The sequence below is a fragment of the Zeus faber genome, assembly GCF_960531495.2.
Source record: "Zeus faber genome assembly, chromosome: 7".
Lineage (NCBI taxonomy): Eukaryota > Metazoa > Chordata > Actinopteri > Zeiformes > Zeidae > Zeus > Zeus faber.
Window position 1 is genome coordinate 32,911,698 of NC_137203.1, and position 15,546 is coordinate 32,927,243.

Below are 15,546 nucleotides of genomic sequence, written 5' to 3' on the forward strand. Positions count from 1 at the left end.
GTGAAATGGCTCCTCTGCTTTTGACCCATCCTGGCTTGTCCTTCCTCTGGGGGCACAGCCAGGAGCAGTGGGCAGCATACGTGGACGCGCCTGGGGACCAGGTGATAAGTGTCCATCGCTGGTCAGACGATGATAGGTGCATGTTTTTGGTGGGGGTCCTTACTGACATGAGGTGGAGGAAACCCCATGTGAACACGGGGAGAACATGCAAACTCCACACAGAAAGGCTCCTGTTTTTGGAAGATAACCCGCCGGAACACGGTGCCAACAGCGCCCCAGGCGGGAATCGAACCCAGGACCTTCTTGCTGTGAGGCAGCAGTGCAATGCACTGCGCCACCGTGCCACTACCTGCAGCAGGTAGAAGAGTGAGTTCCACGCCACCACCGTTCAGTTCCTGGGGTTTGTCATCACCGAGGGTCACGTCCAGATGGATCCTGCCAAGACCGAAGCCGTCCGGGACTGGCCACCTCCCACCTCGGTCAAACAGGTGCAGCGCTTCCTCAGGTTTGCCAATTTTTACAGGCGATTCATTCGGGGTTTTAGCACTGTGGCGGCTCCCCTCACCGCCCTCACTAGGACATCCACAGCCCGCTTCGCCTGGACTGCGGAGGCTGAGGGGGCATTCAGGGCTCTCAAGACGCGGTTCACCGCTGCCCCTGTCCTGGCCACACCAGAGCCTAACCCTCCCCTTCGTGGTGGAGGTGGATGCTTCCGATGTGGGAGTGGGGGCCGTTTTGTCCCAAAGGACTCACGACAAGAAGCTCCATCCATGTGCTTTCTTCTCCCGTCGCCTCACCCCAGCGGAACGGAACTATGACATAGGGAACCGGGAGCTACTGGCAGTCAAACTGGCGTTGGAAGAGTGGCGGCACTGGCTGGAGGGGGCCCAACACCCATTTGTCGTCTGGACCGACCACAAGAACCTGACATACATTCAGGATGCCAGACGCCTCAACTCCCGTCAAGCCCGATGGGCCTTGTTCTTCAATCGGTTCAACTTCATCCTGTCATATCGTCCCGGGTCCAAGAACCTCAAGCCCGACGCTCTCTCCAGACAGTTTGACCCTCCTGAGCTGGTTGAACTCCCCGAGCCCATTCTCCAGAGCTCCTGCATCTTGGCTCCGGTCCGCTGGGGAATCGAGACGCAGGTCCGGCAGGCCCAAAGGAGGGAGGCGGATCCCGGCAACGGGCCCCCGGGTCACCTGTTTGTCCCGAAGGCTGTCCGATCACAAGTCCTGCAATGGGGGCATTCATCCCGCCTCACTGGCCACCCGGGGATCTCCAGGACCCTCGAGTTCCTCCGCAGGCGTTTCTGGGGGCCTACCATGGAGCAGGACGTCCGGTCCTTCGTCGCTGCCTGCACCATCTGCACACAGAACAAGAACCCCCGGTCACGTCCCATGGGGCTGCTGCATCCCCTTCCCATCCCCAGTCGGCCCTGGTCACACCTCTCAGTGGACTTCATCACCGGCCTTCCACCGTCTCGGGGCCACACCGTCATCTTCGTCGTTGTGGACCGGTTCTCCAAGGCTTGCCGCTTTATTCCTCTGCCCAAGCTCCCCTCAGCTCTGGAGACTGCTGAGCTCATGGTGCAGCACGTTTTCAGGGTGTTCGGCCTGCCCCTGGACGTGGTGTCAGACCGCGGCCCGCAGTTTGCATCCCGGTTCTGGAAAGCGTTCCACCAGCTCCTCGGCGCCTCCGTCAGCCTGTCCTCCGGTTTCCACCCTCAATCCAATGGCCAGACGGAGAAGGTCAACCAGGACCTGGAGACAACACTGAGGTGCCTCGTGTCCTCCAACCCTGCCTCCTGGAGCGACCATCTAGTGCGAGCGGAATACGCTCACAACACTCTGCGCTGCTCTTCCACTGGCATGTCCCCGTTTGAGTGCCAGTTCGGGTACGTACCTCCTCTGTTTCAGGAGCAGGAGGCGGAGGTGGGAGTGCCGTCAGCCCAGCGGTTCGTCCAGCAGTGCCGACGGACCTGGCAGAGGGCTCGTCAGGCCCTGCTGAGGACATCCCGGCAGCAGCAGATCCAGGCCAACCGACGGCGCAGACCAGCGCCTATGCTCCGTCCGGGCCAGAGGGTCTGGCTGTCCACCAGGGACATTCCATTACGGGTGGAGTCATGCAAGCTCGCGCCACGGTATGTTGGGCCCTTCAAGATCGGCGGGTCAATCCTGTGGCACGGTGGCGCAGTGCATTGCACTGCTGCCTCACAGCAAGAAGGTCCTGGGTTCGATTCCCGCCTGGGGCGCTGTGGGCACCGTGCTCCGGCGGGTTATCTCCCGAATAGGAGCCTTTCTGTGTGGAGTTTGCATGTTCTCCCCGTGCTCACATGGGGTTTCCTCCACGTCAGTAAGGACCCCCACCCAAAAACATGCACCCATCATTGTCTGACCAGCAATGGACATTTATCACCTAGTCCCCGGGCGCATCTACGTATGCTGCCCACTGCTCCTGGCTGTGCCCCCGGAGGAAGGACAAGCCAGGATGGGTCAAAAGCAGAGAATCCATTTCACCGGCCACCATCAAAAGCATGTGTGTGTGCAAGCATGTGTTATAGTGTGGTGTGTTGCGTGATAAATAAAGACTGTTTCTTTCTTCTTTCTTTCCTGCCGCATGCCGTCTTCTGCTCCCCAGGTCCATGAGGATAAACCCCACCTTCCACGTGTCGCGGCTCCGACCGGTGGTCACCAGCACCTTGGCGCCCACCACGAGGCCTCCTCCGCCGCCTCGCATCATCGACGGTCAGCCCGCCTACACGGTCCGCCGGCTCCCGGACTCCCGCCGGGTCCGCGGGGCCCTGCAATACCTGGTGGACTGGGAGGGTTACGGGCCGGAGGAGTGCTCCTGGGTTCCGGCCCGGGATATCCTGTACCCCTCTCTGATCCAGGATTTCCGCCGTCGCCGCCCGACACTCCCTGGAGGAACGTCGGGAGCCGTTCCTGGACGGGGGGGTCCTGTCAGGGTTCGCCCGGGGCCTACCGGCATCGACCACTAGATGCCGCCAGTACTGCCTTTTCAGGGTTGCTCTGCTTCACCTATTTCTGTTCCTGATTACCCTGCCTCATTAGGTGATATGTTTCACCTGTGTCTCGTTTGGTCGTCCCTATTTAGACCCTGTCGTTTGTGTCCTCGGGCGCTCAGTCTAGAGTTTGTCTAACCTCATGACAACGCTCTTGTTCTAAGCTCCCGAGACTTCTTATTTGTTTTTGCCCAGTTTTTGTACTCGTTTTGAGTAAACCTCTATTTTTGCCACCTCGCCTCTGCCTTGTTCTCTGCACCTGGGTTCACTCAGCACACCTCCTAACAGTAACTGATCACTGGGTAGCACTATTCTTTAACACACTGTCAGTGACAGATTGGACATCTGGCAAATGGGCAAATACTAGAAGGGCCGCCCCACTATGGGCTGCCGAATCACTGGTCCCAGTTGACTGCACGGCCCCTTGGCATGTCGGGTGGGCCCATTACACGTATTAACAATCAGTGCACTCATTTGTATATACACCGCGTTCCAAATTATTATGCAAAGTATATTTTTCTCTGATTTTCCTAAATAGTCGATGCAAATTACAGTCAGTATAATTTTCAAGTCATCAACCGTTAGTGTATAATTCAAATGTTATTGAACAAACCTCCCAATGATAACAGTATTTTTTTCCAAAAAACTCAAAATGCACTGTTTCAAATTATTATGCACAAGTGTTTCAAAACATTTTAGAGTTTGTAAAGAACTGAAAATGGTCATTTGTTGAATTTGCAGCATTATTATTATGAAGTCATATTTACTGAAATCAAAAGCTATTTCAATGAAAAACAATTTAACAGGCCAAGTTACATGTTAACATAGGACCCCTTCTTTGATATCACCTTCACAATTCTTGCATCCATTGAACTTGTGAGTCTTTGGAGAGTTTCTGCTTGAATTTCTTTGCAGGATGTCAGAATAGCCTCCCAGAGCTGCTGCTTTGATACAACTGCCTCCCACCCTCATAGATTGCCATTGACATTGCCTGAGGATGCTCCAAAGGTTCTCAAAAGGGTTGAGGTCAGGGGAGGATGGGGGCCACACCATGAGTTTCTCACCTTTTATGCCCATAGCAGCCAATGACACAGAGGTATTCTTTGCAGCATGAGATGGTGCATTGTCATGCATGAAGATGATTTTGCTACGAAAGGCACGGTTCTTCTTTTTGTACCATGGAAGAAAGTGGACAGTCAGAAACTCTATATTAATTTGCCGAGGTCATTTTCACACCTTAAGGGGGCCTACCAGCTCTCTCCCCATGATTCCGGCCCAAAACATGACTCTGCCACCTCCTTGCTGACGTCGCAACCTTGTTGGGACATGTTGGCCATCCACCAACTATCCACTACTCCATCCATCTGGACCATCCAGGGTTGCACGGCACTCATCAGTAAACAAGACTATTTGAAAATTAGTCTTCATGTATTTCTGGGCCCATTGCAACCGTTTCTGCTTGTGAGCATTGGTTAGGGGTGGCCGAATCGTAGGTTTATGCACAACTGCAAGCCTCTGGAGGATCCTACACCTTGAGGTTCGTGGGACTCCAGAGGCACCAGCAGCTTCAAATACCTGTTTGCTGCTTTGTAATGGCATTTTGGCAGCTGCTCTCTTAAGCCCATGAATTTGTCTGGCAGAAACCTTCCTCATTATGCCTTTATCTGCACAAAACTGTCTGTGCTCTGAATCAGTCACAAATCTCTTCACCGTACGATGATCACGCTTAAGTTTTCGTGAAATATCTAATGTTTTCATACCTTGTCCAAGGCCTTGCACTAATTGATGCTTTTCGGCAGCAGAGAGATCCTTTTTCTTTCCCATATTGCTTGAAACCTGTGGCCTGCTTAATAATGTGGAACGTCCTTCGTAAGTAGTTTTCCTTGAATTGGGCTCACCTGACAAACTAATTATCACAGCTGTCTAAGAGTGATTTCAGTGATCCAAAGAGCCCTGAGACACAATACCATCCATGAGTTTAATTGAAAAACAAAACATTTAATGTTTATGACACTTAAATCCAATTTGCATAATAATTTGGAACGCGGTGTATACTGTCTAAGTCACATAGGAATTACGGTCCCGGTTGCTGATAAATTGCCAAAACTTTAGTCATGACTCCAAATAAAACTGTACTATCATACTACTACTATCATAACTGCACTGGGGAAGACTGGTTAAAGCTTTCATTTCTGATATTTTACAGCAACTGTGATAGCATGTGTATCTGATATATAAATGAGGCAAATTTATATAGTGCTTTTCTCATCATATGAAACTTACAGTGCATACCTCACATTCACCCATTGATGGCAGCAGCATCTGTGCAAGGCGCACATCAGTTCAACAAGACCAGTTAGGGGGTTAAGTGGCTTGCTCAAGGACAGCAATCTTCCGATCATTAGACAACCCGCTCTACCTCCTGAGCTACTGCCGCCTGATATACACTGATGTGTAGCTCCCCCTCGTGCCGCCAAAACAGCTCTGACCAGTCGAGGCATGGACTCCACAAGACCTCTGAAGGTGTCCTGTGGTACCTGGAACCAAGATGTTAGCAGCCTGATCCTTTAAGTCCTGTAAGTTGTGAGCTGGGGCCCCCATCGATCAGCTTGTTGTTCCAGCACATCCCACGGATGCTTGATTGGATTGGACCCTAACCCCGGCCATCCACATGATGTAAAAGAATCGTGATTCATAAGACTAGGCCACCTTCATCCATTGTTCCATGGTCCAGTTCTGATGCTCACAGTCCATTATAGGTGCTCTCGGCAGTGGACAGGGGTCAACATTGGACACTCTGACTGGTTTGTGGCTACGCAGCCCCATACGCAGCAAGCTGCGGTGCACTGTGTGTTCTGACACCTTTCTATCGCAGCCAGAATGAACCTTTTCAGAGATTTGTTCTACTGTAGCTCTTCTGTGAGATTGGACCAGATGAGCTAGACTTCGCTCCCCATGCGCATCAATGAGCCATGGGCGCCCATGACCCAGTTGTCCTTCCTTGGACCACCTTTGGTAGGTACTAACCACTGCACCCCCCACAACACATACACAGTCACAATTATATTAGTTAATTTTTTTTATATCAATAATAAAAGTTTCATTAATTTATATCAATGATATTGTCCAGTCTTTGAATAACTGTAGTGTCCATCTGTACACAGATGAAACTATCTTATATTGTTGGGCTGACTCTCTACAATTGGCTATTGGCAGTCTTCAACTTTATTCCAATGTTGTTCAAGAGGCAATATATATATATATATATATATATATATATATATATATATATATATATATATATATATATATATATATATATAAAGTAAATTCTCAACAAAATGAAAGACATATAAAACATTTTAAAACTCCAAAAAAAGCGGGTAGTGGGCCAAAATGCTTCCCACAAATTGATATGCATCCCACAAGTTAAAGTGCAAATCCCTAAAATCGACTGTGTTGGGTGGATTGAATGACAGAACCGCTGGTCCCAACGGCCCAAAACTGTGCATGGATGGGAGGGCCCAGCCACCGGATTGCACTGCATGTCCCAGGTGTTTCCCCCCCCCCCCCCAACATCAGTGTTTGCTCGTCTAAACTCATCACTTTCTTTTATCGAAAATATTCTGCTGATTAATTGATTTGTGTTTATTTTTTGGTCACTGAGGGTGTTGTTCTTTTGGGGAATGTCATCAATGTCGACAGTTTATAGATATCAAATTCACAGCAGTCACATTTCTTGTGCCCAATCTTTGCATTATTTTTGGAAAAGGCATCAATAATCTAAATGCTGCACACGTGGATAACACAAATTATTTGGCTGTTACTGAAAAAAGCAACAACTAAAAAAAAAATCAAATATAGGCCTAATAATCATACAGATTTTCACGTATACTAATGATAGATAACACATACAAAAACACAGACTATGAGATAAGACTTGAAATTTGGAAAAGAGTGTGTGTAGTTGTAAACTGCTCAAAATGAATTTAAAATCCTGTCCTATATTATATAGCCCACATTCATGCTGTGCCTGCTGTTTAAACTGTATATTTACTTTGCCAGTCAAGTCGACCCTGCCCCCCTTCACATATTCATTCCTCTATCGACGTGTAGTTAGTAAATGGGAGCTGAAGGGCTGATCTCTCTCCTGAAGAGATCATTCTGCCTCCAGTCGACACTCGACACTTGTTGCGGAATAAGCTGCGGGGCTTACGATCAAACCTCGGAACGCGACAAAAAGATAAAGAATAAAATTAAATAAAAAATCCTCCGCGCAATTCAACGAGGGGCAGCTCTCGATGTTGGATTGGGAACTTTCATCAGATCTGACGCCTGTGATTCATTTTATTTTGTTTTATTTCAGTGAACCGGACGGAAAAAAGCATGGTCGATAACGCGAGTATTGCGACTAAATCAGCTTTGGTGAGTGTCCTAACACTTTTCTTGTCATTCTAGTACTCGGTGTATAATAGTAATAATAATAATAATAATAATAATAATAATAATCCCAAAAGTCGACCAAGTCGAATTGATTTCGTCATTCATCTTGAGCAAATGGTCCGATTTTTATATTCGAGTGAATGTGTTAAGGAACATGTATTGTAAGGCGCCAGGTATTTCTTCACTTATACACAAACTAGTTAAGTGTCTGACTGTTGTTTCACATCAGTGAAAAACGCTCGCTCTAAAAAACAACTCTTTGAAAGCAGAATTTAAGGTATAAATGACCAGACCAAACCGCTTGTTTGTATCGGAGCTTAAACTTTATTTATTGCAAATAGTAATATTGTTTCTTACTTACTTGCCCCCCCCCCCCCACAACTACCCAACCGCAGCAAGCTACGTTTTCCCCAGCGAGCAGCCTTCCCCTCCTGACACCCACCGCCTCGACCCACGGCCACTTTCCCGGCCCCCAGACGCATCACGGCGGGGGCGGCGGCATGAAGCTTGAGGCGGTCATGGAGAACCTCCAGCGGCAGCAGGCTGCGCGGCTGGCACTGGAGGAGAAACTCCGGCAAGCAGAGAAGGAGAAAGACATCCGCTCCCTGGTCGAGTCCCAAATCCACCAGCAAGCCATGGCTTTTCGCCACTATCAGGCGGCAGTGCGCGGCGTGTTCGCGGCGGGAGTCGCCGGCTCCACCGCGTCGGTGATCCCTGCGGAGCGGCGGCTGCCGCTCTCCCGCACCGACATTCGCGGGAGCGATTCGGACGCGGACTATGAAGAGGGTTGCGTCTCGCGGACCAACCAGGATAAGGAGCGGGGCGACGAGGAGGACGATATGGAAGAACCTGCGGTCGCGGGTGAAGATGATAATGATGATGGCGGTGATGATGATGAAGACGAGGAGGTCGCAGACGCGCGGACGGAGGGCGGCTTCAACCACTACCAGCCCAGCCACCCGGTCCACCAGAGTGCCGGGCTCTCGCCAAAGAGTGTCCCGGTGCATCTGATGTCGAGAGTTCCGCAGGCATTCGCGGCGCCGCGACGGGCAGAGTCGCCCGGAGCTGCGGCGGCAGCAGCGCTCTCGCAGGCTCCATCACAGCACCACGAATGGACGTACGAGGAACAATTCAAACAGGTATAGACAACTTTAAGGTGTAGTCTAGCACTCTTGACTTACTATAACACCTTTCTCCATCATACTTTAAATGATGGCTGGGCGAATATATTCGATTTATTGTTCATTATAATCCAGGGCTGACTATAATATCCTCAACGTGATTTGTGTTGACATCAGCTGTGAGCCCCAAATGTGTCCCAAAGTGCAGGTATTGGTTCAATATATTGTATATGCCCACAGTATCACACATAGGCATAGTTCAGTGTGATTAGCTGTTCACATATAGTTTTTACATGGATTTTAATTCACAAACACAATTTGTCAATATTGTCTGAGATTCCTTGCTAATAATTGTGGCAATTAATTATTTTACATTACCCAGCCATAGTTTACATGTATGAGTTTCGATTAATGATGGTTGTAAATGAAACGATAGCCCATTTTGTTGTTAGACTTTCAACTTTTTTTTTCCCTCTAACATAATTGCAGTAGTACTTTTCATGCTGGAGACAAGACTGCAATAACAACAAGGTGACCTTAGTCTTTTTAAGTCAAACCCTAATCCAACACATAACATAGCTATGCTAAATCTACTCGGTAAACCTTGTCAAAACCTGTAATAAGAATCACAATATGTGGCTGAAATCGTTACACAGTCTTGAAACACATTTTGCTACCACATTTCACATATTAAAAACAACTGCTAGAACAACAGTCAAGGGTTCGGAGACTTCCCTAAATGTTATGTGTACATTACCGATACCATTAGAGCTGCGCACCTGACGCATGGAAATGCAATTTAAATTGGGTCATTACCAGTAGCCAACACACAACACAATTGAAAATTGACGCAGGGCATTGTAGACAAAAAAAAAGAAGATAAACAGTATATACTTTCCACCATTTCTGATGAAACAAATTGTTTTTAAATAGCGCTTATGCTGTCCTTAATGTAATTCTTGCAATGCAGGTTTTCAGTCAAATATTCACTCATTCCGATGTTTAAGTTTACTTATAGTACTGAAGCTGTTACCGTTGAGCTAATCCGTTTTAAAAAGACTTGTATCCCCAGGTTATCATTCAAATTCCATTCCAACAGTTTAGCGTCTGATAAAAAAAATGGTAAGACATGTTTCCTGTTGTATTTCGATGTGTTCTATGTGTAAAAACAGATCTCTGAAGCCACACATGCACACACACGCACACACTCACATATACAGTATATACTGTGTGTGTGTGTGTGTGTGTGTGTGTGTGTATATATATATATATATATATGCGCACACACACACACACACACACACAGTGGACACCGATTATCATGATCACCGTGACCACTCCAATTATGCTTCGCCTGACGGTAACCCTTTTGCAGCGGTGGTGCTACGTCGGAGCTTTCCGGTGCTATAGCCTGGTCAGGATTTTGCATAGCACAGCTGCAGCCCCCCCGCCCCCCTCCCCTCCCTATCTGACAATTATTTTAAGTTTAAAATTGATTTAAGACTGATCATTCATAAATCAGGCAGGTGTAGAGCAGTGGCGTAAATGCATAATGGAGAGGGAGCAATCTCCGCCTTGCTGTGCATCCCCGTTTCTCCAAAAAAAACCCCAAAAGAAACATTGTGTTTTATTGTAGATATTTATTTTTCTCCATTTCCTAATTGAACGGAACAAAAAAATCCCAGTGTGTCCTGTGTCAGGCTCCGCAGAGCCAATAATACCATTAGATGGTAATCTGCATGAGAAATAAAGGAAAAGAAAATAAATTGCTTATAATAATCATCCCCGTATTGTGATCAATTTGAGCCGGACACACCACTAAAAGAGCACTGTGTGTGTGTGTGTGTGTGTGTGTGTAGTTCAAAGATTTTCCAGGATGTGCAGTTATTGTGATGGTCATTTGTACGTACCCATTCAGTGTAATGGTCACGGGACAATAAAGGGACGCTTATGGCTTCTTGGCAGACAGAGCGGAGCCAACCTACTAGGCACACTCAAAGTTGCAAAACAAAACCACATTTGACTGCAGTAAATGCATCTTTGGAAATAGGAACAAGATGTAGGCTAAATATAAAAAGGCCCCCACTGAGTATTTCTTATCCAATTTCTCCACCCGACACATTTACAAATAGCCCCTAAATCAGCCTGAATACATGCCCTCCAACACAGTCCTCCCTGCGGGTAGGAACAGGCCCCTTTCTCTGTCAGCCACCTGAGAACCTTTCTAAACATCAATCATTGAAATCGTGTGTTGATGAGAATTTTCCTTTTCTTTTAACCCAATCACAACGCGGCACAAGAAATCTGGATTTATCTCATCATGTCTGTCGGTTTCATTGTTTTAGTCATTTTAGTTAATTATCCTCATATCGTGATACATCATTTTTGTGGTTCTAAATGGATGGTGATGAAACGTGCAAGTGACCTGACACGTCTCAAGGCACGGGGCCCCGAAATATGACAGTGAGGAAGAAGTGGGGACTAGATTTTCAGTTTCTTAATGTTGAATTGAGGCTTTAAAGTGTGATACTAAATTTAGGGGGACAAAATGTGGCTTGAGCTTTTACAGTAATGAGTCACCACCAATCTAAAGAAGTGACATTGTAAAAAAAAAAAAATGTGTTCACAAAAAAGCTTCCTGTTGTGTGTGACAAACACATGAGCAAAGAAGACAAATATCAAAAAGGGAAAATGTGCCGGAGAGAGTGGAGTGTGTGTTTGAGTGAGTATGTGTGTGTATGTGTGTGTGTGTGTGGGGGGGGTTGCGTCTTGTTTTGGCAGGAGCTTAGGGAAATGCAGGAAACGAGAGCTGCTGGCATTTCGTGTTGGCTCACGCCCAAAAATGCTGGGATCTCCCTCTCCCAGCAGCTCGTGTGCGAGTCGGCCCGTCGCCAAACTATTACAAAACAGAAACAAAATTGTGAGCTTGCATCACCCCTGCCTTTACACACAGCTGCGTAGGGGCACGAGTCACATGAGTTAGCAAATGTTTTTGCCTGACGAATTTAGACTGGAAGAAATGTATTTGTGCAAAATTGCGTGATTCAAAAACCTGGACATAGAGTGTAAAATGTTTTAGACTTTAAGAATTAATTTTCAGACCTCAGGGTTCGTACTTGGATGGTGTATTGTATTCCGCGATGTATTCTCCCCGTGTGCAAAATGCCCACCAGGAGGTCAATCATCAAGGGCCAATAATGCTCCAATTCTTACGGTGATAATGGTAACAATTTAGAACAGTGTTTTTCAAAAGGGTTTTCAAATCTCTTGCCCAGCGGATTATAATTGGATCATCAAATCAAATTGACATACTGCTCCTGGCTTATAGCTAATGCCCATTGTTAATTTCCCCAGAAAAAAAAGTTTGAAAAACCTGCTTGAGGAATTTATTCATGATTGTTGTGACCACGCGCTCATTTGCAAACATTTGATGTGAACTCCAAACGTATAGTATTAAAAATTCATAAAGTACATCAAGTACATCATTAGGGGGGCAGTAGTAGGAGGAAGAGCGGGTTATCTAGTAAGTAGAAGGTTGCTGGTTTGATCCCAGGCTCCTCCTGGTAGCATGCTGATGTGTCCTTGAGCAAGACACTTAACCCCTAACTGCTCCCCGGGCACCTCTACATGGCAGCCCACTGCTCCTAGATACGTAAGATACTAGGATGGGTAAATGCAGAGAAATGGTGAATTTCCCCATTATGGGACTGATAAGGGTTTATAAATACATTTTTACTTAACGGCGATTGACAGAGATAGGGGAGCTTCTTCAGTCTACACAACAAAATATCTCCTAGCAAAAGACTGCTGCTATCAAAGAGAAAGCTTCGAGAAAAATCCCCGGATTTAGTCACGTTTTCTAACTTTTCAAAGTAGGACAATTCAATATATTTTCTTACACATCTCGTAGTCAGTATATCTCAAAATTAAAAAAAGAGATCTATCGTTCATTTTCCAACAGTTGATTTTGTTTTCTGTTTGTTTTTTTCACACCACACTTGAGCATTTTTGTCTTTAGTGTGTTTCGAGATGCACACTTACTATTTATTAATTTCATATTTATTCAAGCATGTCTTCAAATGTTTATTCAAACTTCCCACCCAGAGGCCCATACTATCGAAATGGGGTTTGACTGGAGAAGCTCTCCAACCACTTAATACCGATCCACACCCACATTCACACTCACACAGGAACGCTCATAAAACCCGAGAGAGGGGCTCTTTTTCGATAGAGATACATGCTGTCAAGCTGTAGCTCTTGTGTCAACACACCGTCACCAGGGTGAAGAGATGCCGCGGCTGGAAATCGACTTCTTACACACACACACACACACACACGCGCGCGAGGGAAATTCACCATATGGCAAAGGGGTTCATTTCTTTGGGGGCATCAAGTGGTATATACACGCAAAAAGGAGTGTGCGTGTGTGTGTGTGTGGTGTGTGCTGGGGCGGCCCCCACTTGTTTGGATTTGACCCTCCTCCCACCATAAGCACAGGCTCTGCATTCGCCTCTGACAGCTGTACTCCCCCCACCCTTTAAAATGCGCTCCGTCACTGGTAAGGCTGTAAATGGCAGTCTGAGATTCCTTCACCATGGGCTATTACTTTTATATGGGGGGGGGGCACCACATGGAGAGAGGTTAGGCTGTAAAAGGAAAAGGGGGGGGTGGGTGTAGAGGCTATAAATTGTTTGTGTGTGTTGTGTGTCTGGGGTGGGGGGTGTGTTCAGACATCAGTTGTGCAATACAGTGTTTGCGTTCGCCCTCCCAATTCAAGCTCAATCAAGAAGCCCTGAAGGTCTGTGTGTGTGTGTGTGTGTATTTGGGAGTGGGGTCCTTTAACCATTCTGTAATTTTTTGCATTCATTCGTTAACAAAATTGGAGTGCCCCTCCTCCACCCCCTCCTATTTCATTAGGACGGAGCTATGGCCCGCTTGTTCAAACTCCCAATTCTATGTGGGTGTTACTTTTTTTGTGTGTAATCGTACACACCTGGAATTTCTGCAGCTGCTCGCAAAAGCACCCCCCCCCCGTCCCACGCACACAAACGCACCCACCCACCCTATTTACGAGATTGGACTGGTCGGCAAACATTGCCTCATCGCCGCATCTGTGACTTACCTTTTTCATCGCACTGGGTGTCCGGGTTTGGCATCTGGTATCCTCATCAAAGCCTGCCTACAGTATAACCCTCTGATTTGTATGTGTTTTTTTTCGTTTTTTCTTTGGGAGGGTGGGGCATCTGGGGGATCGGTCCTTATGCCGCATGTTAGTTATTCAAGTTGGCCACACACACTTAAGACTACAGCCTTTATTGAATGTGCCGTAACGTAAAGGGTCACCTCATTCTTCATGAGCCCAGTAGCAGACAAGGAAGGAAGGAAGGAAGGAAGGAAAAAACAACAGTCTCCTTCAGTCTATACAACAAAATATCTCCAATCAAAAGCCTACTTTTTTTGTGGGGGTGGGGGTCCCAAAAGCAAAGAACCAGAAGTCAGGCTATTTCTGCTAATTGACATTATTTTAAATGACAATCAGCCTGTCGGTATTTGCTGTACCCGACTTCGATGGGACAAGCTCATCATACCTGCACAGAACTTTCGCCCAAGAACTTTGAATCCTCCAGTCAAGTTGCTCAGGTCACTGGAAAGTACACATTGAATGTTCCACATGTTGGCCAATAACGTTGATGGCCAATAAATGTGATGTGGCTGGTGACTGTGTATTTGTAAGAATCCCTAACAGAGCTAAGGCCCACTGAAGAGGAACTGGTCTTTGACAGAAAAAGAACCTGGAGTAAACTCCAACAGTGAACACTAGAACATCAGTTATTATTTTTATTTTATATCAGTAATCAGCTGAAAGCGAGCAGATTCGCAGCTTCTGATGTTATGGTGCGTTCAAAAACCTCATATTTTTGAGGAACGTTCAGAAACCTCAGAATTTTCAGCAACGTACAAAATTACTGGTGCATGGCTGAACTTCAATAAAAACACATTGTAAATGGATTATTGTATTGATATTATACAGCATGTAAAACCCTATTTCAGATTTGTGAAAACTTTATTTTATTTGTGAAAACAGAGAAAAGGTGAATTTCACTGTTTTTCTATATACAGGCCATTTAAAACCTGATAAAAAAACAAACGACTGTTTATGGTAGTCAGACCTGGACTAGGTTATAATAAAAACCCTAAACAGCATTTAAAACCTTATTTAAGATTTGTGAAACCTTTATTAAACCTTTACCTTTACTTTATTCTATTTGTGAAAACAAGAAGGTGGAAAATCTAAATCCAAAATAAGAACACACAGAACCCTAAGCATTATAACTATATTATAGTTAAACCTAGTATATAACTAGGTTTATAAGGCATTATAAATATGTTATTATAGGCCAGGCTTAAAATGCAAAAAAGAAAAATCTTTTATCTACGGGGCCCCTGCTCTGTTTCTCTATCCACTAAGGGGTCTTAAGGCTAAAAATAGGTTGAAGACCCCTGGCTTCAACACGATCACGTAATTTCAGTTATTCACCCAACACAGCTAGGTTTCTTTTAAAAGGTTGTATCAGTAAGATAGCACCGAAAGCTGAGATTGAAACCGGCTTCAGAAGGCACATTAGACATTGCTTTTGTCCTTCATATATTTCATAATAAACGATGATGAATGGGAGAATGGGAATTCGAATTTAATCTAAGACATTGTTACGAACAGTAGTATCCTCTACAGCCGTCATCTTACACACACAATGGTGGGGATTAAACTGTTAATAATTATTATAAAAATAATGATAATAAAAATAATAATGATAACCTTTATTTGTATAGCACAACATGCAACTCTAAGTGCTATATACTGATTGAAGGCAATCAATTAGTTATAACAAAAGCAATACTGTAGTACAATGTTGTCTATCAGTTATTAATAAAAGGAGTGTGTTACTTGCTGCTTG

At 45.9% G+C, this 15,546-nt stretch overlaps 1 protein-coding gene across 1 annotated transcript in view; it reads left to right on the top strand.

Moving 5' to 3' along the window:
• Positions 1–7,963: 7,963 nt before the first annotated feature.
• Positions 7,964–15,546, top strand: part of arid3c (AT rich interactive domain 3C (BRIGHT-like)) — a gene marked incomplete at its 3' end in the record, with an annotated part of 82,354 nt that continues 74,771 nt past the window's right edge. Inside the window, 1 exon segment of the mRNA XM_080004332.1 lies at positions 7,964–8,608. Coding sequence (XP_079860458.1) covers positions 7,970–8,608 — 639 coding nt within the window. The 5' untranslated portion in view covers positions 7,964–7,969.